This window comes from Erpetoichthys calabaricus, chromosome 1, assembly GCF_900747795.2.
Source record: "Erpetoichthys calabaricus chromosome 1, fErpCal1.3, whole genome shotgun sequence".
Classification (NCBI taxonomy): domain Eukaryota; kingdom Metazoa; phylum Chordata; class Cladistia; order Polypteriformes; family Polypteridae; genus Erpetoichthys; species Erpetoichthys calabaricus.
Genome location: NC_041394.2, coordinates 1880534 through 1908119, shown reverse-complemented (window position 1 = coordinate 1908119; position 27586 = coordinate 1880534). Strand labels below are relative to the sequence as shown.

General features: G+C 45.1%; 1 protein-coding gene across 1 annotated transcript; it reads right to left on the bottom strand.

Moving 5' to 3' along the window:
• On the bottom strand, positions 1-27363 carry gmfg (glia maturation factor, gamma). Its single transcript, XM_051934435.1, has 7 exons — positions 27210-27363; positions 16663-16759; positions 14245-14294; positions 10199-10248; positions 8499-8581; positions 765-838; positions 1-213 (listed from the first exon to the last, which is right to left on the bottom strand). Exons 1-7 carry the CDS (start codon positions 27210-27212, stop codon positions 142-144), a joined length of 429 nt encoding a protein of 142 aa, XP_051790395.1. The 5' UTR covers positions 27213-27363; the 3' UTR covers positions 1-141.
• Positions 27364-27586: the final 223 nt, after the last annotated feature.

Below are 27586 nucleotides of genomic sequence, written 5' to 3'. Positions count from 1 at the left end.
AATGCCAGCCAGCCAGCCAGACAGACAGACAGGCAGGCAGAGAGGGAGGGACGGTGTGACGTCTCCATAACGTAACTGCAGCCTTTACCGCCATCTTGAACGTGGACATTGCAGCCCTCAGGAGACGGAACGGTGCAGAGTTTAACGGAAAAACGAGAGCTTCTCCTTCAGCCAGTCCTCGGTCAGGTCTTCTGTGGTCCGGATCTCAAACACCTAGACGGAGACCATCATGTGTTAAGTGGGACCTCCTAAGAAATGAGCAGACCCCAAAGAAAGACCTCTCAACCTCAAGCTCTGATTGGACGCTTCACCTGCCTGCCTGGCAGCCCGTGCTAATCAGGCGTATCCTGATTGGATGAGCCTGCTGATCCCTTTGTGATTGGAAGGTCCGTCACTTGAGGTTACATTCTGAATGTCTGCTTTGAATGTGGGTAAGGCGCTATATGAATAAAATGGCCTTTATCCCCTCATTAATGGACCTTCTCATTAAGCTGTGGAGAGAACATTTGGGTTCTTCTGAAGGAGAGTCAGGGCTGACATGAGAGGCGTCGCCATCTGCCATGAAAGCTAACAATAAAAACTTATAACAATTAAAAAAAATAATAGCTATCATTTAAAAAACGATATGAAATAAAGCTGCATGTTCTGTAATGGAATCCTGACAAGAACAGCAAAACTGTCTTCGACCATGACCCTGGCAATGTGCCCGCCGTGACGGAACCTTTTCCAGGTACTGAAAGCCCCAGAGATGCCAGCACCCTTACCTTGGTAAGCTCTGCAGCCTGCACCAGTCTGTTTTTACTGCCAGCATACATCATCTGCTGCTCCGGCTTACATCCTACAGGGCACAAAACACAGAGTGAAGGTAAGAGCTGGGCACCAGACTTGGCACAGGTGGCATCAAAAGCATCCAGGTAAATGGGATGCTTAGCTTTGATTGTACAGAGCAACTTTTCTATCATCCTCTTTGTCCACTGGAGGAGGGGCTAGTCATGTGGGTGTGTCTCTGTTAAGCCCCGGTCACTGTGAATGTGACTCCACCCACTTTTGAGAGGTAATGCTGCCCTCTAGTGGCTAAAATCCTGTAAATGGCAAGGTTAGAGGTGTGTGATGACCCCCGAAGTGAGGGCCACCTGTCAGTGCTCACACTTTATGAAACGAAAGAGCAAAACCAATAAAGGGTCTTAGATTTCTCTGTGAAAGGCACTATACTGTAGGAAATCAATCGGTCTTGTCTCTGATCAGAATGAGATGTTTGAAGTGCGCTATATTAAAAAATTCTACTGTACCTACAAACTGTCCTGGAACAGTGTTCATTATTATAGGCACTATATCGTGTCACAATGACACCGGTGCAGTCAAATCATGTCACTGGCCACTGTAAAAATATAAAAACTTTACAAAGGTCTTTAGTAAGGAAAGGTACTGTCACCTGTCACAAGTCATGTGGGTGTGTCCATGTTAAGCCCCGGTCATTGTGAATATGACTCCACCTCTTTAAGTAAGTCACCACAGGTGAGTCATGGGGGTGTGTCCCTGTTAAACTCCAGCTACAGTCATTGTGACCCCGCCCCTTCCACATGTGGACACACCTCCTCCTTGAGTAAAGCACAGAGAGATCCAATGGATAATTCAGCCTTAGACTTTAGAGCTGAGAGGGCAGCCCTTCATTCCAAGTGCCAAGACCACCCTTAACAGGGACAGGTAAGAGTTTGAATGGAGTCTGACTTGTGGCTCACGGAAGTAGAAGCACCAGTAATTAAGATGGTGGGTGACTCCGCCCCTTTCACCTTCTCATGTGGGCGTGACTCTATTAAGCTCAGAGCACTCTAACAGTGACTCCGCCCCTATCAGCATTTCCTGAGTGAGTCATGGGGGTGTGTCCCTGTTAAGTCCCGGTCACTGTCAGTGTGACTCCACCCCCCCTTGATGCCATCTACAATTAGCCCTGCCCCTAAGTGCCATCCTTAAATGGCATGTGACTTCCTTGTGAGCTAAAGCAGAACATCAAACCCTCTGAGCTAAGAGGACAGGCTTTGTGCTCTCTGATCGGCAGGTGACGATGGCAGCTCATGTGAACTTGAACAGCTCCTACAGTTAAAGAGGGCACCATTGCTCTCGGCTAATAAAAGTTAGTGGAGGTTTTGACATTTTTGACTTCTAGATTTAAGAATTGAACATCCATTGTGTGATTGGCTCTCAGGACCCTCGGCTGCTGATTTTTTTTTTTTTTGTATTTCCAAGAGATAATGCTGCCCTCTAGTGGCTACAGATCTGTAAATACCAAAGTCTCCGGATCAGTGAGTGTTACCAGCCAGTGCTCATATTGGGGGGGATATAAAATGAAACTGCAACACCAATGAAGGGTCTCGGACTTCCCTGAACTGTGTAAGCTCACCTGTTCATTTCATGCCACTAACTTTTCTCTGGTCAGAATAAGTTGTATGAATGTCCACTGAGTATTAAAACTGTACTGTGCGTTATTGAAGGCGCTATATCATAACACAAGGTCCTCTGTGCAGTCAGATCACTGTGACTGAAGTCATTTCACAGACCCCGACTGTGCTAAAGGTGTTCAGTAAGGAAAGATGCTGTCACTTGTCATTAGGATGGGTGGGGGGGGGGGACAAAAGAAATGATTGGCCACTAGAGGGCACCAGGCCAAAGCCTTAACATGTAACCTCACTGCAGACTACCAGAAGACAAGGGGAAAGTCTGCAACTCATAGGTCAATATAGCGCCTTTCATGGTGAGGCACTCAAAGCATTTTACATGCATGCTACACTACAACTATGTTTATGATGTTATCGGAGGATCCCTGGCATGCAGGGTCACACTGGGTGGCAGCAATGGGCAAAAACTGGAAAGGTTGTGTTTCTATATAGTGCCTTTCACACAAAATTCCACTCCTGCAGCAGGAAAAACAACCTCAGTCATGAATATGTGGTGAGCAGTGGGAACAATGCATGTGGGCGTGTCCTTGTGAAACTCCAGTCACTGTGATGCTAGCTCCTCCCCTTTTCAGCATCTCATTAAGGTAAATTGTGCCGAGTTATGTACTGATCACTATACTGGTGACTCCACCCCTTTGAGAATCTCACTCAGGAGGGTGTGTCCCTGTTAAGCCCCGGTCACTGTGGTCTGACCCTTGTAAGCATCTCATTGCACCAATCATGATTGTGACTCCACCTACTTCAGCATTTATAGGTGACAACTTGTGCAGATGTGTCCCTGTTAAGCCTTGTCACTGATATGCTGACTCCTCCCCTTTTAGCAGATCAATGGGACGGACCAAGACCTGTGGGTGTGCCCCAATTATAAACCAATCAGATAAATGGTGAGTTTTATGCATTTCAGCCTTTCACTCAAGTGGAGTCATGTGGACGTGTCCTTGTTGAGTCTCAGTCATTGTAATGGTGACTCCACCTTTTTCAGCATTCACTGTGATCTGACTCCGCCCCTTTAAGCATCTAACTGGGGTCAGGTGATGTAATGGTAACTCCACCTACTTTAGCTTTCATGGCACTGCCCCTGTTAAACCTTGACTCCACCCCTTTCTGCATCACACTAATGGTGAGTCATGTGGGTGTGTCCCTGTTACACCCTGGTTGCTGTGATACTGACTCCACCCTTTTCATCATTCACAACAGTGGGTTCCAGTTATGTGCCAATCATTGTAATACTAACTCCGCCTTTGTCGGCATGTGGGTGTGTGCCTGTTAAGCCTCGGTTGCTGTGATACTGACTCCGCCCTGTCCATTCATTTGCTAATCATTGACTCCGCCTCTGTTAGCCTTCACCAGGGTGCGGAGTCATGTGCGTGTGTCCCTGTTGTGCCCTGGTTACTGTGATGGGTTCACTCTGCTTGGTTGTGCTGACCCCCCAAAGCCTCCCCCTCTCGTCCCCTTTCCTTGTGGACCTCTCTGGCTCTCCTGTCCGCCTAACCAGTCAGATCCTCATTAAGAAACATTCAAACTCCTTTCAAATGTCGGCGGCCACTCTTAATGCCAGCTTTAATCCTCCAGCAGCCTGGCATCTCTCGGCCTTGTCACCTCCTACCCTGTCGGTCCTTTTTATCCCACAATAGAACAGAAAAAAAATAAAAAATGTATGCGAGGCGGGCGAGCTTGACGGTGATTAATAATGCATGAAGACACAGATGCGCGTAACCCGCCGTGCACAACGTGGGCTCACAGAGATGGAGATGTGATCATATTTCAGATGATAGGTGCCACACTGTGAATACCAATCAGTGGGCGTCATGCCACATGCTCCCCACCAGAGGGCACCGGCCTGAGGATGAGCTAGAGAGTCAGGCCACAAAGCCACACCAGAAAGTGAGGAGGAGGAGGAGGAGGAGGAGACGGCCATTAGCGATGGGAGACCCCCAGATCAAAATGACAAAAAGGGGAGTGGCTTCATCATAACATCTGCTATAATGGGGACAGGGACAGCGCAGACAATTGGGACTTGTCACTTGAGTCATTCTGTCTTTCTCTCAATCGCCCCAGTTAACAGAATTCTATAGCGCCTTTCATCAGCAGATCAGCAGGAGACTCGCTCACTGCTATAAATATATTCATCCCCTTGATGCCCACTTTGGATGGGCTGGTGCTTCACCCAGGACTTTTAATACCCGTTGTGACCCCCCCTCTCACCCCAGAGGGCACTACTTGACTCAGGTGGGCTGCAATTAGCAAAAACACAAGGAAACCCCTGCAATGCCCCCTGATATCACCTGGAGTAAGGACACCTGAAAAATATGCAAGAATAATTTATAAAAGAAAAAAATATTATATATAGCACCTTTCTGGAGTGAAGACCATCTCAGGGCACCATGCCGCACTTTGGTCTTGGATGTGATTCACAACACACTTGGGTTTAGTGATGTGCCTGTGCTGAAGCAGATGTCCCATCCTTGTGTTTTTATATAGCGCCTTTCAACGCCAGGCACTTCACAGTTACAGTGCACCTGCAATTGCATTCACAGTCCTTCAGGTGGCGCCCACAGGGCACTTTAATATAGCGCCAATCATAGCGCTGAGCACCCCAGAGCAGGCACGGGTACAGGGCACTACACTACAGCTGCTTTTCTGTTCCTAAAATTGGATCTCTAGCATATTGAGGGGTGCTAGTGGGCACTAAACTGGAGAGACGCTCTTTGAAAAGAGGGCACTGCCTTAAGGTACGTACTTTATGAGCCCAGTAAAGTGTGAATATTTATTATTTATTTATCAGTCATGTTTCTGGCAGGCTTAGTAACTCGGGGTCACACTGTGAGTCTGTAATCGCGCGTTTTTATATAGTGCCTTTCACGGTGAAGCCCATGCCGTACCTCACAGTTGCTTTCATGTTCCTTCAGGTGGCATGCAGGGTCACATAGAAGACATCAATGGGCACTAAAATAGAAAGACGGTGTTTCTTTATAGCACCTTTCACAAGGGGCCCGATTCCCAAAGTGTCATTATTTAAAGATAATGTAATCATAATATTTATTTGTTAATCCCAGTGCTGTAGCAGCAAAGCTGGCTGACGTTATATTTCATTCAGGGCCGCTCAGTTTTTATATAGTGCCTTGCATAATGAACAACATTTTAGGTACAGCACTTCACAATTGCTTTCCTATTCCTATAAATGGACCCCTGGCATGCAAAGTCAGAGAGGGAGGCACTAATGGCCACTAAACTGGAAAGACTGTATTTCTATATAGTGCCTTTCACACAGAGTGTTACTCCGGTGGGGACTCTGCTATCATCATGGCCGTAATTATGGCTGTAGGTGACACAAGTAAAAGTCTGTCTAGGGAAACAAGAGGAGGGCACCTTAGTACACCTAGGGTGGCAAATGTGGCCAAAGGGTTAAAACTGAACCTAAGAGGAGTGCGACCTCAAGAGGGCACCAATTAAAATAAACTTATCATAGGATGGAGTCTTCTGATTGACCACCAGAGGGCACCAGGCTAGAATTTTAAAATAAAAATTCATCTTAAGATGGCGTCTCAAGAGTGACCACCAGAGGGCACCAGAGAAAACAAAAATATTCAAAATCATCCTATGCTGAAGTTTCAGAACGTCCCACCAGAGGGCGCCAGGGAAAAACAAAAGTGACAATGGAAACTGCAACTGACCAGCAGAGGGCGCCTGGCCAGAGACTTAACAGAACAGACTCTCAGAAGACAAAGAGAGAAGAGTTAAAATGGAGTCTGTGGGACTCTGGAGTCTCCTAGTTCTATATAGCGCCTTTCACGGTGATACACGGCAAAGCATTTTATTGGCAGGGTACCCTACAGTTACATTTATATTTCTTTAAAATATAAAGGATCACACCGGTTGGCAGAAATGAGACACAAACTGGAAGGATTGTGTTGCTATATAGTGCCTTTAACACAATACTCCAGAGTGCTTCACAGGCCCAGTAAAGAACAGCTGGTTCTTACTCGTCTGGTTTTATATGCCACCCTCCTTACTTTCAAGGTGCAGCATATTACAATTTGCTATCACATGCCTAATAATGGCATGGACACACAGGAAGCCTTTACTGGACACTAAGCCATCATCTTTACATTTTTATATAGTGCCTTACATCACCCACATACACCATCCCAATGCCCTCTCAGGGTGGCTGCAACTGGGGCACCGACAGCTGAAGTGATTTACAGGACTGTCGGTTGCAGTTCAAAGTCTCTGCCACTGGGTGGGGGCACAGTACTGGAGAAGAGAAGCCAAATATAACACGATGGTAACAGTGACAGTGACAGTGAAAGTGCCGGTGACAGAAGCCATGAGGGCCGAAAGCAGTGATGTCGCCCTGCCAGCACACGGCTGTCAAATGCAGAGACCCTGGAGGGACCTTGAAGGAGGTGCTAGTCTGTCACTGGGCACTATGGCACACACATTGGGCCAGTTAAGAGCTACCAGTCTGTTTAACAGTGCCAACGTGAAGGGGCATAACAAAAGGCACCCCAGCCAGATGACAGTCAATGTCTTGTACTTTAGGTATAATTTGTATGTGACAAACACAATGTGATCTGATTGCCTATTTAAAATAACTATATAGTGCCTTTCAGCAGAGAGCAGTATGCTGAGGAAATTTTGAATGTTTATTAACAATTGAATTATGATATTTAATGATTTATTTATTTATTAATCATGTTTCTGTAGCAGTACAACTGGCAGGCTTAGTGGCTCGAGGTCACACAGTGAGTCTGTAATCTCATGTTTCCTATATAGCGCCTTTCATGGTGAAGCCCATGCCATAGCATTTAACACGGGTACTGCACAGTTGATTTCATCTTCATATAACTGGCATTCAGAAGACACCCAGAAGCCAAGAAAGAGACCATATGGGGGTGCCAGTCTGTCACTGGGTACTATGGCATACACATGGAGCCAGTTAGTTTAATAGCATATCTTTGCCATGTGGCAGGAAGACTGTGCCAACATGTGGGTCACTACCCACATTCATGCAAAAGCCACCTCAGCCAGATGAGAGTCAACCAAAAAAAACTATATAGCGCCTTTCACAGTAACTTCACATGTGATCATAACCTGACGTGCAGGGTGAAATAAATAAAAAAGAAAGAAAGAAAGGGGGCATGACAGAGGAGCAGCGATGATGCCCTCCTTTTAAGAGCATGGCAGATGAGCAGGTGTGCCAGGTGGTTCAGCTCCAAGCCCCTGAAGATTTTTCTGTCAAGTTAACTAGCATTTCTAAACTGGCACCACGTGGGTAAGCCTGAATGGGCCCTACAGTTAACTGGCATCCCATCCGGAGCTGGTTCCTGCCTTGCACCCAGCACCATCAAGATAGGCAGCATCCCAGACACCTAGGACTGAGGCTTGGTGCCCTCGTCACTTTACTAGTCATACCCTGGCCTGGCACACTGGCACTAATTCTGGGAATAAGGAGCCAGCCAGGGTGCTGCTCAAAGTAGGTGAGCTTGACAGAGACACTGTGTGGGCACAAAATGCCAGTCAAGCATAGATCTAAAGAAACTGGCATGGGAATGAAGGGCTGGAAAATGCCAGTTGGAGTCACACTCGTCTATGGTGGGTACGACTTGCAAACCCTGAGAAGGCTGGATAAGAAGAGCCCTGGTGGTGAGCATGACTCACATGGACTGGCAGGCTGGGCACTGACCTCAGAATGGACCCATCCTCACCCGTGACTGCCCCAATATGCCCACTTGGACCACAGGCCGAGAGAAGTGACCAGCTTCAGGAGTCTGGGCTGAGTGGAATTTGGGGCTACGTGGTGACACAATGTGCTCAAAGTCACCCGATGCAGGTCAGGGTCGACTGTTTAGTGTCTCAGTTTCATGGCATTGGCACTGGACTTGTGAGTGATGGGGCCACTTAGCAATAAACACAATGGATTTGGTGTGGTGTGCCCATCTCGGGTGGGTCCAGCCTTCTCCCTAAAGCCCTCAGACCCCAGAATTGGCTTAATGGAGATTGAAAATGCATGAAATGAAGAAAAGTCGAAGCCACTGCACTCACCAACAGGACTGGAGAAGATGAAGCAGAGGGGAAACGAGATTCTGCCATCGTCATGGACATACTTGTAGCTGTAGACGACAAATGTGAAAAGCTGTCAAGGAAAACGGGAGGAGGGCGGCAGAGGGCGACCATGATGACCAAGCACATCAGTATACTCGGGGGGGTTCAAATAAAAACTCATCCTAGGCTGGAGTGACCACCAGAGGGCGACAAGGAAAAAAGAATGTAAAAGAAAACGTAGCATAAGACTGACCACCAGAGGGCACTAGATAAAAAAAAAAGTTAAAATGAAAATTTAACCCTGAGCTGATGTCTCTCTAGTGACCTCCAGAGGGCGCATTGGCAGGCAAAATGGAAACGTGTCCTAAGATGGGGGAGCCTGGCCAAAGAGATAACAGGAAAACTCTCCCTACACTGGAGTATTGCAGCTGACCACCAGGGGGCATCAGGCCCAAGAGTTCAAATGAAAAATCCTCCTACATTGGAGTCCTGCAACTGATCACTAGGGGGCATTAAAATGGAAAGCTGTCCTAAGATAAGGGAACTGGCAACCAGTCATAACGTGGGGTCCTGCAGACTGACCACTAGGGGGCACCAATCCAAAGAATTGAACTGAAAACATCATAAGATGGAGTCCCATGACTGACCCCCAGAGGGCACCAGGGAAAAAAATTAAAATAAGATTGAGTCCTGTGACTGACCACTAGAGGGCGCCAGATAAAGTTTTAAAATGAAAGCCATCTCAACTGGGGTCTCATGAGTGACCACTAGAGGGCACCAGGAGAGAAAAAAAGGAATCTTGTCCCAAAACGAACAGAGGCCAAAAAATTCAAACAAAAATTTGCCCTAAACTGGAGTCCATAGACTGGACACAAGAGGGCGGCAGAGAAAAGAACTAAAATGAAAAGTTACCCTAAGATAAAGGCATTTAAAATGACAGCCTGTCATAATATGGGGTCCTGCATGCTGACCACCAGAGGGCACCAGGCCAAAGAGTTCAGAAGAAAATTCATCTCAAGCTGGAGTCCTCTGACTGGACACAAGAAGGAAAAAGTTACACGAAAAACTCACCTTAAAGTGAAGTCTCGCGACTGACCACCCTAAAGAGCAAAGGGTTGAACTAAAAACTCATCCTAATTTTAACTTCTGTAACTGACCAACAGGGGGTGCTGAGTCAAAGAGACAAAATAAAATTAAAAAAAAAAAAAAAATCACCCTAAGCTGTAGTCCCACAACTGACCACCAGAGGGAAACTCTCCCTAATTTAAAGTCCTGTGACTGACCAGTAGGGAGGGCACCAGGGAGAAACATTAAAATGAAGTCTTACCATAGCATAGAGTCCTGTGACTGACCCCCAGTGGGCACCAGACAGTTGCCCAAAGCTGGCATTATGTGAGTGACCACCCAAGGGCACCATGGGAAAAAAATAAAAAGTTAAAATGGAAACTTGTGCTAAGATGAAATATGACAACTGAGGCCAAAGAGTTCAAATCAAAATTTTCTCTGCGCTGGAGTTTAGCAACTGACCACCAGAGGGTGTCAAGCCAAGGAGTCCAAATGAAAATTCACGCTAATTTAGAGTCCTGTGACTGAACACCAGAGGGCGCCATGGAAAAAAACATTAAAATGAGCAGCTGGCCACCGTCGTGAAATTCGACTACCGACGCAGGCACTGTGTGGGTGAGAACAGTAAAGGATATCTCGGCTGTCGTTCTGGAAGTTCGTTCTTCAGCTCGTCCGGAGAAATGTCCTGAAATGACAGAAGAGGTGAAGGGCGGACATGAAAGAGCAGAGCAGAGGATCCGAAAGTCACTCCTGGCGCCCCCTCGTGGTGCCTATTGCACACAGCAGCTCTGTAATTCCTTGTCTTTGTTCTTCTACTCCATCTGTTGATTGCTAGGTGGGATTCTTTAAGGAATCGAGGATAGTGTGACCGTCATCCCCCGGCTGCCCCCCATTACCCCAAGGTCAGGGCCTCATCATTCATTCTGTTTTAATTCTTCCTCAATTTCCTCTTCACCTTCCTCAACAGACAGCTGCTCAGACAGCCATTTATATGATATGCTGTGTATCCTATGCTTGCTGGGATAGGCTCCAGCTTCCCTGCACCCCTGCTCAGGATAGGGCGGCTTTGGAAGACGGGTGAATGGATGGATGGACCCCTCTAAGACATAAGACATTGGTTCTTCAACTATGGGTCACCACCCTTTGGGTTGTGCAGAGTTGAGATTCACAAGTGAAGTCAATGGGAGAGGCTCGCATACGGGCAGCGGAGTGTTTCGTGATGGGTCGCCACGGGCAGCTAAAGCGGTCGACGTTGTTCTGCAATGACCTGCAGTGGCAAATCTCCAAGGGACAATCAGTGGCAAAATTGGGTCACCAAAAAAAAAAAAAAAAGTTTTAAGAAAAACTGCTCTAAGAGGCTATAGTGACCCCTAGTGGCCACTGAACAAATTACACTGCTCCTCACATACACTTGCCCTAACATCCCTGGCTTGAGCCGCCCTGCTACAGAACTTTTCTTTCACCTGGTATCCATTTACACCTCAACATGTCCCACTGGACCCAAACCAGTTAAAGCTGCAGACTCCCAGTGCCAGGAGTGCGGGTTCAACTTCAGGACAGTGTGGCACTTTTCAGATGGAAACTCGCCTGTGAATGGCCACTAGAGGGCACCAGGGAGTACTATTAAAATGAAGTCTTACCATAGCATAGAGTCCCCACTAGAGGACACCAGATAGTTGCCCAAAGCTGGCATCATGTGAGTGACCACCAAAGGGCACCATGGGAAAAAATAAAAAGTTAAAATGGAAACTTGCAGCCAAGATGAAGTATGACAACTGAGGTCAACTGATGCCAACTGGCATGTCACACCCGTGTCTTCATGGGTATTAATGTTATGTGTCTACTGATGCAAAAATGACCACAGAGCAGCCATGGGTGAGAGTTTGCCAGGATTGGTCTATACCTTGTGCCAACAGCACCTCCACAAAGTCTTCGGACCCCTTTGTGCTAAATTCTTTCCAATTCATTTTTTTTCTTCCTCGTCAAGCAACACCCAATACCCCAGAATGGCAAACTGAAACAGAATTGGAGGAATCTGTGCCAATGGATTAAAAATGAAATACCCCAATAGTCACAAGTGTGGAGACCCCCTGCTACAACACTTGAGATTTGCCTTGGGTGCTACTCAATCTATGGATCATCGTTGAGATGTTTGTACCCCTTCTTTGGAGTCCACCTGTAGACAGTTCAACCGATGAGATGTGATTTAGGACGGGCACACGCCAGTCTAGAGAAGGTGCCACAGGGGGATATAAAGCCAAGCCATGAGGTCCGAGGAGTTGCTCACAGGGCATTGAGGTGGGATTGTGACAAGGTGCCGATCTGGGAAGGCCACAGCAACGTCTGCAGCACAAGTGGCCTCCATAATTCTGAAATGAAAGAAGTCCTGGAAGGACCACAAACTCTAACTGGAACTGACCACCCGGCCAAACTGAGCAATTGGAGGAAAAGGGGATTAATAAGAGAGGGGTCTGATAACTCGGTGGTCTGAGGTCCAGAGAACCTGTGTGAAGAAGGGAGAAACTTCCAGAAGGACTACCACCACTAAACAGAGGCCACACAGTAAGTGACACATGGACGTCTGCTTGGAGTTTGTAGAAAGGCACCCAAAGGACACACAGACTGAGAAAGAAGACCCTCTGCTCTGACGAAACCAAAGGTGAGCCACCTGAGCTCAATTTGAAGTGTCATGTCTGGAGGAAACCTGCGCAGTGCCATTTCAACAGAGAAACATGGTGGGTTCTGGGGGGACCAGACAGGGCTGAGGAGAAGTTGGGATGGGACAAAGTAGAGAGAGAGAAAGACCCTTAATGAAAACCTGCAGAACACCTCAGGCTGGCTGGGAGGGTCACAAGAGGAGTGGGTTAGGGACAACTCTACCAACGATCTGGGGTGGTCCAGACAGAGCCTGGACTTGAACTCCAGTCGAGCATCTCAGGAAAGACCTGACAACAGTGGCCCACCAATGGTCTCCATCCACCCGGTCAGAGCTCGAGGGGGTCTGCTGAGGAGAACGGCAGCAAGTCCTCACATCTAGGTCTGAGTGAAGCTTGTCACGGACTCAAGGCTGGAATTGCTGGCAAGGGGGCTTCAACAAAGTGCTGAGTGTCAACGGGATGGGTCCATTTTTTAAATTCTATTAAACCTGCAAAATTCCTCTTCTGGGATGCTGAGTGCTGCTGGATGAAGAAAAAAACAATTTAGATGATTTGGACTCAACAGAACAAAATGAGCAAAAACAGAAGGGTCTGGGGCCTTTCTGAAGGTGCTGTTGGCACAAAGCATAAACCAACCCTGGCAGGGACGCCAGTCTGTCGCCGGGCAAACTCTCGAACATGGCTACTCGGGTCTGAAGGCGCTATAAAGCCACTGGAATGCTGATGTCTCAAACCCAGTGACAACTGGAGCCACTTAGACGGCCATATCTTGTTTCCTCATGTTAGTCTGAGTGCAGGGTCAGTGGTCTTCACCCATGTGCCAGCTGGGAACTGTCAGTAGAAGCCCTCAGATGGCTGGTTTTATTATTTATGTTGGTCTTATATGAGGACCTGCTCAGCCATGATCCAGAAAGTGGTGCTGCTGTGGAAATCATCCTGCATTACTTCTGTTACAAAGACGTCGGGCACCTCCTGACCTAAAGACTGCAGACCAGAGGCTCGTGAAGACCATTGAGAGGCTGGTCCTGGGCTTTAGGAGGTGGTAGACCACCTGTTAAATAAAGACTGAAGTGGAGGATTAGGACACAATCTGGACCCCTTGGAGGTAGTCGAGGAGGAGAAGATGAAGACAAAATCTATCAATCATACAGCGCCTTTCATATCTATCTATCTATCTGTTATATAGCGCATTTCACTCTATCTATCTATCTATCTATCATATAGTGCCTTTCATATCTATCTATCTATCTATCTATCTATCTATCTATCTATCTATCTATCTATCTATCTGTTATATAGTGCCTTTCACTGTATCTATCTATCTATCAATATATCTATCTATCTATTATATAGTGCCTTTCACTCTATCTATCTATCTATCTATCTATCTATCTATCTATCTATCTATCTATCTGTTATATAGTGCCTTTCACTGTATCTATCTATCTATCAATATATCTATCTATCTATCTATTATATAGTGCCTTTCACATCTATCTATCTATCAATATATCTATCTATCTATCTATTATATAGTGCCTTTCACATCTATCTATCTATCTATCTATCTATCTATCTATCTATCTATCTATCTATCTATCTATCTATCTATCTGTTATATAGTGCCTTTCACTGTATCTATCTATCTATCAATATATCTATCAATATATCTATCTATAATACAGTGCCTTTCATATCTATCTATCTATATATCTATCTCTCTATAATATAGTGCCTTTCACTCTATCTATCTATCTATCTATCTATCTATCTATCTATCTATCTATCTATCTATCTATTATATAGTGCCTTTCATATCTATCTATCTATCTATCTATCTATCTATCTATCTATCTATCTATCTATCTATCTATCTATCTATCTATCTATAATGAGACAGAGACAGAGATGGAGATTGGGACAGGGGTGGGGACTTGGCCTGCCTTATTGTCCCTATTGCATTTCCTGTTGATCGTCACTCCATTAGCTCACCCGTCATTGTCCCCACCTCTGTCACCACTTACTTGGTACTCCTCCTCCAGAACCACAAGCTGCTTCTCTTTGTCGATTTTCACTGCAGGAGAAAAGACAACAAATTGACGTCAGTGCAGTCATTGGCCTTCGTCACTCCTGTAGCGGGAGAGCCCTGACAGACAGACAGACACGGAGAGTCATTGAGATGGAGAGACAAAGACAGAGAGTCGGACAGGCCAGCAGAGAGACATACAGTCACTGACAGACACACAGACAGGCCAATTGGACAGAGACAGTCAGATGGACAGACGTGCAGATACTTGGTGAGGTGGGCCAGCGCATACAGACAGTTGGACAGATGAACAGACACACAGGACAACGGAGAGGCAGCCAAATAACATGGACAGACCTACAGCCAGGCCAATGAAGTGGACTTACATAGAGAGACAGACAAGTGGACAGTCAGTTAGGTGGACAGATGGACAGACACAAAGTCAGGGAGACAGACAGAGTCAATGGGATGGATGGGCAGACATACGGAAACAGACAGAGAGACCACCAGTGAGGTGGACAGACACCCACTGACATTTGAAGAGGCTGACAGACAAGACAAACAGAAAGAGCTGAACAGAATGGACTGACATACAAGGCTGCTGGACGGACAGACAGATGGACAACCAGTGAGGAGGACAAACTGAAAGGTCAGCTCAGCTCATTACATTCAGTTCTCATTTGGTGGCAGGACACTTGTGTCACAGCGCCAGCGTAAGCACCTCCAGGTATGATTTCCCAGCATGCACTGCCCGAGTCCTGCCTAGCACGGTGGCACAGTGACACGAGCGTCTCCTAGGGTGGATTATTGTGGCCACCCGCTGAACAACTTCATGTAAACGCCTGTGACGATGGCCCACAGTGTGAAATGTGATAAAAACAGGAAGACCCTCAAGGGCAAGAAATGGAAACCAGAGCACCAGGGTCAAAAGTCCCACACTACAGCGAGGTATCAAGGGCAGAGCGTGAACCAACAGTCCTGATCCAAAGACACCCTGAGGTCCAAGTCCACTCCTAGGAGGTGAGTGCTGCGATTTGACATTACGTTTCATTGATTTTTTTACCATTATGTGACTCCATTTTGAATTCTCTTTGAATCGCTGCCATTTTGTTACTGCTTTCTCCGGGGTGCCATCGTGTTTGTGGCCTGCTGCTTCAGTGGTCACATGACCCCTGTCTGTACGGCATCTGATCGTCACGATGGCCATGTTAGGTGACTTTTCCATCGATTTTCAGTCATAGCCTTCATTAACTCCTAGGGAGTTGGAGGCAGTCAGTGCCACACTAATGTGTCACCTAATGTGACATCCCCAGCGTCTCACACCAGCTAGTTCACAATCCATCCATCCATCCATCCATCCATTACCCAACCCGCTATATCCTAACTGCAGGGTCACGGGGGTCTGCTGGAGCCAATCCCAGCCAACATAGGGCACAAGGCAGGAAACAAACCCCGGGCAGGGCGCCATCCCACCGCAGGGCACACACATACCCACCAAGCACACACTAGGGACACCTAACCTGCATGTCTTTTGTCTTTTGGCAGACACGGGGAGAACATGCAGACTCCACGCAGGGAGGACCCGGGAAGCAAACCTCAGGTCTCCTTACTGCTAGGCAGCAGCGCTACCCACTGCGCCACCGTGCCGCCCCTAGTTCATAATATGCCCCTCAAACAATTCAGATGTCATCTTCAGTCGCAGCGGTAGCTCTGTGTGTGTATGAGAGCTGAAAACCATCGATAGCTCATCCAGTAGCACAAAACATTTAAAGGACAACGGGACATCACAAATCGAAGAGATGCTCGTCTGTCTGATGTCTCAATAGGAGAGCGGAGATTGTGCCGGAGCTTTTCAGGCCTGTTAACGCATCACACAGCACCGGCTCCGTCATAGTGCTCATCACGCAGTCACTAAATGTGACAGGCCCGGTGACATCCAGCACGTCAGGAGAGGTCTGCAACCGCAGTCGGCAGGTCCCCCAACACTAGAAGTCACGTCATGTGACATCAGATGAACCTAACTACCACGTGTTGTCTTCTGTCCCATTTTGGACTTTCCATTAATGAACCTCTGGCTGTTTTTGTCTTTCTCGCGGGTCGTCTCGTGTTTTTCCATCCAGAATACCAGACTACCATCTTAAATCACCGTGACTCGATGATGTCACATGTCAGCCGTCCAGTGGTCACGTGACTGCAGACAGACACCAATAAAGTGACACTGCCACAAGTCAGGCAGACACAACTCGATACCAGACACAAAATGGCGGCACGATGATGTCACGAACATAACGTCGACATGACTGAGCACGAGATTAATAAACAACACCAAAGCTAAAATGGAATCCGGCAGACGTATGAGACCACCAGCTCCAGCTCACCCCCCACACACCCCACGCCAATGACTAGAAGGACTTACTGAGGATGGCTGCGTTATTGGTCTCCTTGCGGAATCGGAATTTCTTCAGTTTTTCCTTGAGGCTCTCATCGACATCACACACCACCAAGGAGTCGGACTGGCAAAAGAAAAAAAAGGAAAAACTCCGTTAATCCGTTAAGAGTCCGGCAGCCGGGATTACAAGGTAGAGCCGGGCAACATTGGGCATCACTAGGCCTGTAGGGGGCGCTGGTCTAAACAAACGCTTAGGCAACCCACGGTGAAGGGGCCTCTGCTGGGAAGTGAACTCCAACTCCACTGCCGGAATATTCCGGAACTCAGAAAATAAAAAAAATGAATAAAGCGTCCGGATGTGCCGCCCCCCCATCCGGTGCATTAAGACAACAGCAGGACTTCGCCCTCTTTTTGTTTTTGGTTGGTTTCGTTATTTTCTGTGCCCTTTGATCCCTGATTGCTCACCTTTCATCTTCCTCGACTGCTGAGACGGGGCTCCTAATTGGATGAAAGCCGAGCCGCCAGGTGCTCTGGTCATTGCGCCAGTTACCTCAGGGCTATTGAAAGACCCCGGCTTGCTGCCACATCTTCGTTGCTGTGCCATTTGTTCTTATCTGCTCTGCTACAGCCGGGGTTTCCTCTCTGCTTCTGTTTATTCACAGTTTTGTTATTAATATTGTCATATTATTCATGAATTATGCGCCTTGTACTTTGTGGGTGGAGCCCCAGGAGGCGGGGCCACCCTGACATTTTTCCCAGTTGCTTTATAAGCCGACCAGAGAGAAGGGCCCAGCAGTGTGGCATTGAGTTTGGAGCGGAGACATTTGATGATTTTTGGTTTGCTGGTCTGTGTATTCTGCGGTGGGCTGGCGCCATGCCCGGGGTTTGTTTCCTGCCTTGTGCCCTGTGTTGGCTGGGATTGGCTCCAGCAGACCCCTGTGACCCTGTAGTTTGGATAATGGATGGATGGATGGATGGTCTGTGTATTGGCCCTTGGCTGTGGTTTTGATTGCCATTTTAGGTAAATCCTTTATTTGCTCCGTTGAGCAGTTTGTTACGCTGCTCTTTATCTTCTTAAATGAATTCCTTAAATAAAGATTCCTCGTTCCCCTTGTGCTTTCATGCCAGAGGTTTTAAGGTTTCTCTTACTTGTTGTCCATTTTGAGACCATTTTAATTTTTAGAACTTTACAAGCAAGCTCCCCAATGTTAGGCCCGTGAAGGCCGCAGCCTGCAGGTAGCAGTTTGGGGACTTGCAGCCTTTTGGGGAGCCTCTTCTGGGCAGAGCCAGTGACGGTTCAGGCTGTTATATCTCAGCTAAGGTTCCTCCCCTGGGTTGGCATCAATGTCTCCTTTGACGTCTTTTATGTTCGGCGTTGAGTCGTTGGGGTAGTTAAGGTCAGTTTTGTTGATTGTCTTCTTTGTCTTCTACACCTGAGGAATGTTCTTTGTGTTTAGTGGGCGGTCCCTCAAGAGGCAGGGCCACCTGTCAATCACATCCAGGTACTAACAAACTGGAGGGTCTTCCACAGTTCACGGGGGTTCATTTTGAAAGCTCTAGGGCAGCGTTTCTCAACCTTTAAGTCTTTGCGACCCGAGTTTTCATAACAGTTTTAATTGCACCCCCCCTAACGTTTTTTGAAACCCTAATAAAATGTATTCCTATATTTTTTGCTGCTGATACACCGCTACAAGTACCGCTACGAATAGTGAAATTATGGCAACATTCGCGCCCCCATTTTTGTTACTTTTGTTACAGTTTGAGAACCGCTGCTCTAGGGAGTGGGGAGTTACTGTGATTTTCAGATTTTGACTTTATCCTCTTATTTGGACTTTGTGTTTTTATTTCCGTATTGGGACTTTTGGTTGTATTGGACTCCCTTCTGGTTTTGGGCCAATCCTATTGCCGCTGTGCTCCATGGAGCTTCACTGCGATTGAAGAGCAATTATAAAGATTCTCGGTGGACCTTGTTTGTATCGGACCAGGGGTTTTGCCTGTATTTCCCCCTCCAGTGGGCATGTTTCGGAAGTGCTTTTGAGACTTAAATGTTTTGGGAGTCCCCATCATAACAAAATGAACCACTGGGAACTGTGGAAGACCCCCAGGACTTGTTGGGCAGAAGGCAGTACCTGATGGTGATTGGCAGGTGGCCCCGCCTCTTAGGGTACCAGCCCACCAAACACATTAAAAAAAATGCACAGAAAACAAAGCAAAAGTAACTTTAACAAAGATGAACAAAAACTCTGAACCACAGCCAGCAGAGGAACCCGCCTGAGATGTGACGCCAGCCTGCTTCCTATCCTTCATCGTACAACTCTGAGTTCCTCGACTTCCTTATCCGCTTGTGATGTTTGACCATTTAGGTTTTTTCGTTTTGAAATCCTGTGGTTTTTTCGTTTTCATTTCATCATCAGAGGAAGAAATTGGTTAGAAGAAACCAAACATCAGAAATATTTACATCGTTTGGAAACAATACCTTCACAAGCGTTAAGAACTGGTGAACCTCCGACGTCTTGTTGAACGTCAAACATCTATATAGCGCCTTCCATAAAGAACAAAACTCCAGGTGATGGGCAGAGCAATTAGGTGGGACACGCAGAGCCAGCCTTCAGGCCCAGCCATCTTGCCCCCTGAGCTACAGCCTCAAGGGGGCGCTGCTGTTAAAGTCGGGGTCAGTGCCAGCACTTTTCATAAAGCGAGGCCTTGGTGGGATGAACTGACAGGACAGGCGGTTTACTGAGAAAAGGCAGAGCTTCTTGGTTTGGATTTTTATAAAGTGAAAATGACAACACCTGCCAAGTATTGAGGGAGGGCAACCACCGGACCCCCAAACGGGGCTAAAGCTAACTTGCCCTTGTGACGCCTGCATTTTCTGTCTGACTTCGGTGACCAGGTGGTTGAGGACAGCCTGCTCTGATGAGGTCCCTACGCATGTGACTGGCTGATTACTTCTGGTCACCTGTGTCCACTCATACGGCCGAGGTCACCCATAAATTATTCAGGGGTTCAACCTCCCCTGTTATCAATAAAAGGCACAATATGAAGACATTTTGAAATGCGTGATAGGAAGCCAGTGTGCTTTTTAATTCAAAGATGACAGGGACAGTGGGGGACGAATAAGCCATCCAGTGTGCCACCTCTGCATTGTCCTTCTTTGCTGGAAGGTTCAGGTCAGGTCCAGCCGGGTGAGGTGGAGAGACCATCCTGGGTCGTGACATTGAGTTACAGGGGGTCCCTGCGTGAGGACACAGGCACCCGTCCATCTGCCAGTCCGGAGCCCATGTACCCTGGCGCAGAAGGACTTGGACAAGAACGAGATGGCACGACGATGTTAAAACTCGCTATGGCAATGCAGGGATCTGCTATTCGTCCATTCATCTCATCCTTTTATCCAAAGTGACTTGCAGTTTTTACCCCGTGAGCTCCAGCAGCTGAAGTGACTCACTCACGTTGCATATGTATATAGCGCCTTTCCACAGAGAATACAACTCAAGATGATTCTCACACCCCATAAGGACTTGGATCACCAAGAGCTGGACTCGTGAATCCTGAGAACAGGCAGAAAAGTGCAGGGCACCCTGTGCCAGCCCTGGTCACTTGCTGAGGAGGCAGTGCTGTATAACAGGGGGTCAGAAGTGGGCTCTGGGTTATGATGTGCATTTGTACACTTTGAACATCACCAGGTGAAGCAATTCAATCAGGCTGCACAATTATATAGCGCCTTTCCATAGCAGACACAACTGAAGGCGATTTTCATACATGATTAGGACTCTGAACACAGGAGAAGCCTTCACACTCAGCCTCAAGGGGGCGCTGCCCTGGTCACTTGTTGAGGAGGTAATGCTGTACTGTAGGGAGTGACAGCACAAGTATATAGCGCCTTTTCAAACAGAAAACAACTCCAGGTCATTTTCAGACAGCATAAGGACTTGGATTAGCAGGAGCTGGACTGACCAATTAGGTGGGAATAAGGAGAAAACAGGGGGGCACACAGCGTCAGACTGAACTACAGCCTCAAGGGGGCACTGCATTCACTCCTTCCCTTGCCTCACAATTATATAGCGCCTTTTTATAGCAAACACAACTCACGGTCCCCCCAGGTAACACGTCATTGAAGGCTTTGTGGACCTGCAGAGTCCTGGGTTCAGATGTCTGTGTGGAGTGGGCCCATTCTGTTCATGTCCCCATATGCCCAGGGAGATGGATGTTAGGTGAACGAATGACCAGTATAAGCGAGTGTGCCCTGTAAGAGACTGGCAGCCCCTCCTGGTTTACTTCCTACTTTGTGCCCAGTGCCATCAGGAAAGGCACTGGCTGCACTTAACTCCGTGCTGAATAAATGGATTGGAATACAGGGGTCTCCATATGGGGGCACTGGGGGCTGGACCTGTGATTCTGAGATTTCATATAGCGCCTTTCCACGTTGACCACCTTTACCAACATGAGCTCTGGCAAGTCAGGTGACTTACAAAAGATTCAACGGCAGCTCATTGGAGAGGAAGGGTAAGGTTGCTGGGATGTGATATAGCGCCTTTCTAGCCTAAAGGATTTGTCACAGACAGCACTGCTTTTCCATTGACTCTGTGACACGAGCACCAGTCTGACACACACAATGAGAGCCGTGGCAGGGAATTAAACACGAAGACCTGAGGTTCAATATGGCAAGCACTACCCCAAATTACCCAAATATAATATAATAAATATAAATATAATACCCCAAATGTTTCTCACATGCTGTACCACTTTTTTTTCAGTGTGCGGTTACACCAGTGGGTGAAGTGACATGAGACCAAGTCAAGATGGACATTATACTTATGATTTAGGTATGCTTATATAGCGCCTTGTCACAACAAGCACTCTCTTAAAGTATTTTCCATGCACAGTATTGTTGTCTCAGTGTCTTTGTGTCACGACCACCAGCGGGTGAAATGCCACCACACAAAGCTGCAATGGGAGACGTGGACAGCATGAAACGTAACCTTGACATTTAATATAGCGCCTTTTGTATAACATGGAGTATTTTATTAATGTCTCTATGCTGAGACATTAGTGGATGAAGAGACTCCCAGGATGTTGCAATGTGAACCGCAGGTAGACTTTAAACACGTAAGCTTGACATTTTATATAGCGCCTTTCATAACAAACAGTATCCCAAATTATTTTGCACACACACACACACACATACACACACACACACACACACACACACACACACACACTACTGTTTTTGTAAATAGTGGTTTCCTAATTTTTGTGAAGCTGATCCATTCCTGAAAACAAGAACACATAATCAGTCAGTCCTTGTCCAACCCGCTATATCCTATCACAGGCTCACGGGGGTCTGCTGGAGCCAATCCCAGCCAGCACAGGGCACAAGGCAGGAAACAAACCGTGGGCAGGGCGCCAGCCCACCGCAGGGCACAAGCACACACCAGGGACAATTTAAGATTGCCAATCCACCTAACCTGTATGTCTTTGGACTGTGGGAGGAAACCCACGCAGACACAGTGAGAACATGCAAACTCCACGGAGGGAGGACCTGGGAAGTGAACCCAGATGGGTCTCCTAACTGTGAGGCAGCAGCGAACACATAATCACCAGGAATTTAAAGGAAAAAAAAAAGAATTTCGTCTTCTCTGATAGATAGATAGATAGATAGATAGATAGATAGATAGATAGATAGATAGATAGATAGATAGATATGAAAGGTGCTATATAATAGATAGATAGATAGATAGATAGATAGATAGATAGATAGATAGATAGATAGATAGATAGATAGATATGAAAGGTGCTATATAATAGATAGATAGATAGATAGATAGATAGATAGATAGATAGATAGATAGATAGATAGATAGATAGATAGATAGATAGATATGAAAGGTGCTATATAATAGATAGATAGATAGATAGATAGATAGATAGATAGATAGATAGATAGATAGATAGATAGATATGAAAGGTGCTATATAATAGATAGATAGATAGATAGATAGATAGATAGATAGATAGATAGATAGATAGATAGATAGATAGATAGATAGATAGATAGATAGATATGAAAGGTGCTATATAATAGATAGATAGATAGATAGATAGATAGATAGATAGATAGATAGATAGATAGATAGATAGATAGATAGATAGATAGATAGATATGAAAGGTGCTATATAATAGATAGATAGATAGATAGATAGATAGATAGATAGATAGATAGATAGATAGATAGATAGATAGATAGATAGATATGAAAGGTGCTATATAATAGATAGATAGATAGATAGATAGATATGAAAGGTGCTATATAATAGATAGATAGATAGATAGATAGATAGATAGATAGATAGATAGATAGATAGATAGATATGAAAGGTGCTATATAATAGATAGATAGATAGATAGATAGATAGATAGATAGATAGATAGATAGATAGATAGATAGATAGATATGAAAGGTGCTATATAATAGATAGATAGATAGATAGATAGATAGATAGATAGATAGATAGATAGATAGATAGATAGATAGATATGAAAGGTGCTATATAATAGATAGATAGATAGATAGATAGATAGATAGATAGATAGATAGATAGATAGATAGATAGATAGATAGATAGATAGATATGAAAGGTGCTATATAATAGATAGATAGATAGATAGATAGATAGATAGATAGATAGATAGATAGATAGATAGATAGATAGATATGAAAGGTGCTATATAATAGATAGATAGATAGATAGATAGATAGATAGATAGATAGATAGATAGATAGATAGATAGATAGATAGATAGATAGATAGATATGAAAGGTGCTATATAATAGATAGATAGATAGATAGATAGATAGATAGATAGATAGATAGATAGATAGATAGATAGATATGAAAGGTGCTATATAATAGATAGATAGATAGATAGATAGATAGATAGATAGATAGATAGATAGATAGATAGATAGATAGATAGATAGATATGAAAGGTGCTATATAATAGATAGATAGATAGATAGATAGATAGATATGAAAGGTGCTATATAATAGATAGATAGATAGATAGATAGATAGATAGATAGATAGATAGATAGATAGATAGATAGATAGATAGATATGAAAGGTGCTATATAATAGATAGATAGATAGATAGATAGATAGATAGATAGATAGATAGATAGATAGATAGATAGATAGATAGATATGAAAGGTGCTATATAATAGATAGATAGATAGATAGATAGATAGATAGATAGATAGATAGATAGATAGATAGATAGATAGATAGATATGAAAGGTGCTATATAATAGATAGATAGATAGATAGATAGATAGATAGATAGATAGATAGATAGATAGATAGATAGATAGATAGATAGATAGATATGAAAGGTGCTATATAATAGATAGATAGATAGATAGATAGATAGATAGATAGATAGATAGATAGATAGATAGATAGATAGATAGATAGATAGATAGATAGATAGATAGAAATGAAAGGCACTATACAATATAATAGATAGATAGATAGATAGATAGATAGATAGATAGATAGATAGATAGATATGAAAGGTGCTATATAATAGATAGATAGATAGATAGATAGATAGATAGATAGATAGATAGATAGATAGATAGATAGATAGATAGATATGAAAGGTGCTATATAATAGATAGATAGATAGATAGATAGATAGATAGATAGATAGATAGATAGATAGATAGATAGATAGAAATGAAAGGCACTATACAATATAATAGATAGATAGATAGATAGATAGATAGATAGATAGATAGATAGATAGATAGATAGATATGAAAGGTGCTATATAATAGATAGATAGATAGATAGATAGATAGATAGATAGATAGATAGATAGATAGATAGATAGATAGATAGATAGATATGAAAGGTGCTATATAATAGATAGATAGATAGATAGATAGATAGATAGATAGATAGATAGATATGAAAGGTGCTATATAATAGATAGATAGATAGATAGATAGATAGATAGATAGATAGATAGATAGATAGATAGATAGATAGAAATGAAAGGCACTATACAGTATAATAGATAGATAGATAGATAGATAGATAGATAGATAGATAGATAGATAGATAGATAGATAGATATGAAAGGTGCTATATAATAGATAGATAGATAGATAGATAGATAGATAGATAGATAGATAGATAGATAGATAGATAGATAGATAGATAGATATGAAAGGTGCTATATAATAGATAGATAGATAGATAGATAGATAGATAGATAGATAGATAGATAGATAGATAGATAGATAGATATGAAAGGTGCTATATAATAGATAGATAGATAGATAGATAGATAGATAGATAGATAGATAGATAGATAGATAGATATGAAAGGTGCTATATAATAGATAGATAGATAGATAGATAGATAGATAGATAGATAGATAGATAGATAGATAGATAGATAGATAGATAGATAGAAATGAAAGGCACTATACAGTATAATAGATAGATAGATAGATAGATAGATAGATAGATAGATAGATAGATAGATAGATAGATAGATATGAAAGGTGCTATATAATAGATAGATAGATAGATAGATAGATAGATAGATAGATAGATAGATAGATAGAAATGAAAGGCACTATACAGTATAATAGATAGATAGATAGATAGATAGATAGATAGATAGATAGATAGATATGAAAGGTGCTATATAATAGATAGATAGATAGATAGATAGATAGATAGATAGATAGATAGATAGATAGATAGAAATGAAAGGCACTATACAGTATAATAGATAGATAGATAGATAGATAGATAGATAGATAGATAGATAGATATGAAAGGTGCTATATAATAGATAGATAGATAGATAGATAGATAGATAGATAGATAGATAGATAGATACTTTATTAATCCCAAGGGGAAATTCTCTGGCCCAAAAGGACGAGTCCCATTTTTGCTCAAACACCATCAACATTGACTGAAAACGGACCCAATCAATTCAATAATCGCATCAGCGGTCAAACCAAGCCCTAAAGACGAAGACTTCCCCCTCCATTCGATCCCGTTTAATAAAGCTGGTCACCTGCTCTTCCGTGTGGCCGCCTCTTCGTTCTCCGGGTGCTCCGTCAGCTTCGCCATCTCAATACTTAACAAAAGACGCGAGGACACGTCAGCAGCACACGTGACAAGAGGAGGGATTGTGATTGGGCGGCGGCAACGCCCGTCCCCGCCCAGCTTTTAGCTCCCGGTCTACTTGAAATGACCGCGAAGGCGGTGAGCTGTTAGCGGTGCTGACGCGGTTTTTAAAATCTCCCCGCCGTCGGTTTCTCGTATCCGCAAACACCGAGCTTCACTAGAAGGCGGCGGCGAGTATTGAAGGACTTTCTCTCGAGCAGCGCTTTATTCGGAATTCGTCGGATGCCCGTAGTCTCCTTCATAATTTAACGGCGCTGACAAATCGCACGATGAGTCACCCAAACTGAGAGCTAAAGGAATGACAACAATCTCCGTCCAAGTCGTGCGGCAACAGCGAGCCACCTAAATGGACGACGTAAAAGCGGGAGACTCCAGGGGGTCGCTGCTGCTGCGTGCATTCCCGGCCATGACGAGGAGAGCCTTTCGTATCGTAGCGGTCAGCGAGTGTCCGGGGAAGATGGGCGGGGCCGGGTGCCTGATTGACACGCAGGTGCGCAGGTTTCGAGAACCTTCCTGCGACTCCGGGAAGATTCCAGCATGTAGGCGGAGACTTGGAGAGCGGAGCAGAAACGGCGGCAGCATTGAGGGGACGGGCGGAGCCCCCCGGCTTGCTGCTCGCGGTGTCCGGTCGCCCGCGTGTTTGTCATTTTAGGAGGCGGCCCCCCCCCCCGGCGGTTGTCATTGCTAAATAAACGCGTCTCCTAATTGGTTTGAGTTTCGTTGTTCAGATTACAACATCCACTTATTATATAGCGCCTTTCATGTCTCGCTCTCTCAGTACTAAAGTGCTTTCATATTTATTTTTCTAGCCATTATTAAATTATTTTACGTATTCGTTTCTTCATTTCTCAGATTTAGAATCCTTAAAACGTGGAGTTGGCATTTTCAGTTCGGTTTATGACGTTTGCTGGTGCCCTTGGCCAGGATGCCACCCTGAACTGGACAGGCAGGTCACCAAATGGATACCTGGTGTTTTTAATCCAGGTGACAGTGGCATGGAGGGCTCTGAGGTGTGGCATGGCACCGTGTGCCCTCCACTCACCCGTCCCATAGTTCAATGTCACTTAAATTGTGTTGGTTCTGCCTCCACCTGCTGGCCACTTCTAGTGACTGCCCAAGTGACGCAGTGGTCCTCTAGTCTGACCACTTGCCAGATCCATTCTTCTACCCGGGTGGGCTGAGGAGTTTTACTTCCCCCGCCAAGTGTTGAGCTTCGGGACATTCTGGGCCCACCTACCGAGGTGCTCATGCCCACGTGACCCACCGCTGTGCTGCCCACCTTGTGCCCTGCTAACTCCAGGATTTCCTTGAGCCTTCCTGCTTTGCCCAAACTGGAGGTCGGACGTAAAGGCGCCTTTCTTACCATTTTTTCAAGGAGACGAGTCGCCCGGTTTCCACTTTTCGGTGGCAGAGGTGTTCCTCCGGTGGCAGCCTTGTGACAGGATGCGCTCGGCTCTCTGAGTTCCTTTTCTACACAGCGGCGGTTTGTGAGCAGGAAGTCTGCAGAGGGAGGAAGGGTGCACGTTTGGGGGGGAGGGGTCCTGGATGGGTTGGCACGTGTGGATTTAGGCCGTTATCATTGAGTTCATTGGCACCAGGCCTTAGCCTACTGGCAGACTTGGGGGGGACAACCGGTGCCAAGATGGAGGGCTTCCTACAGGCCGCTGCCCTACGTTGGACACGGTTTGTCTCCTGACGTTGTGAAATGCCCAACAATGGGCCGCTTCACCCTCGGACTCG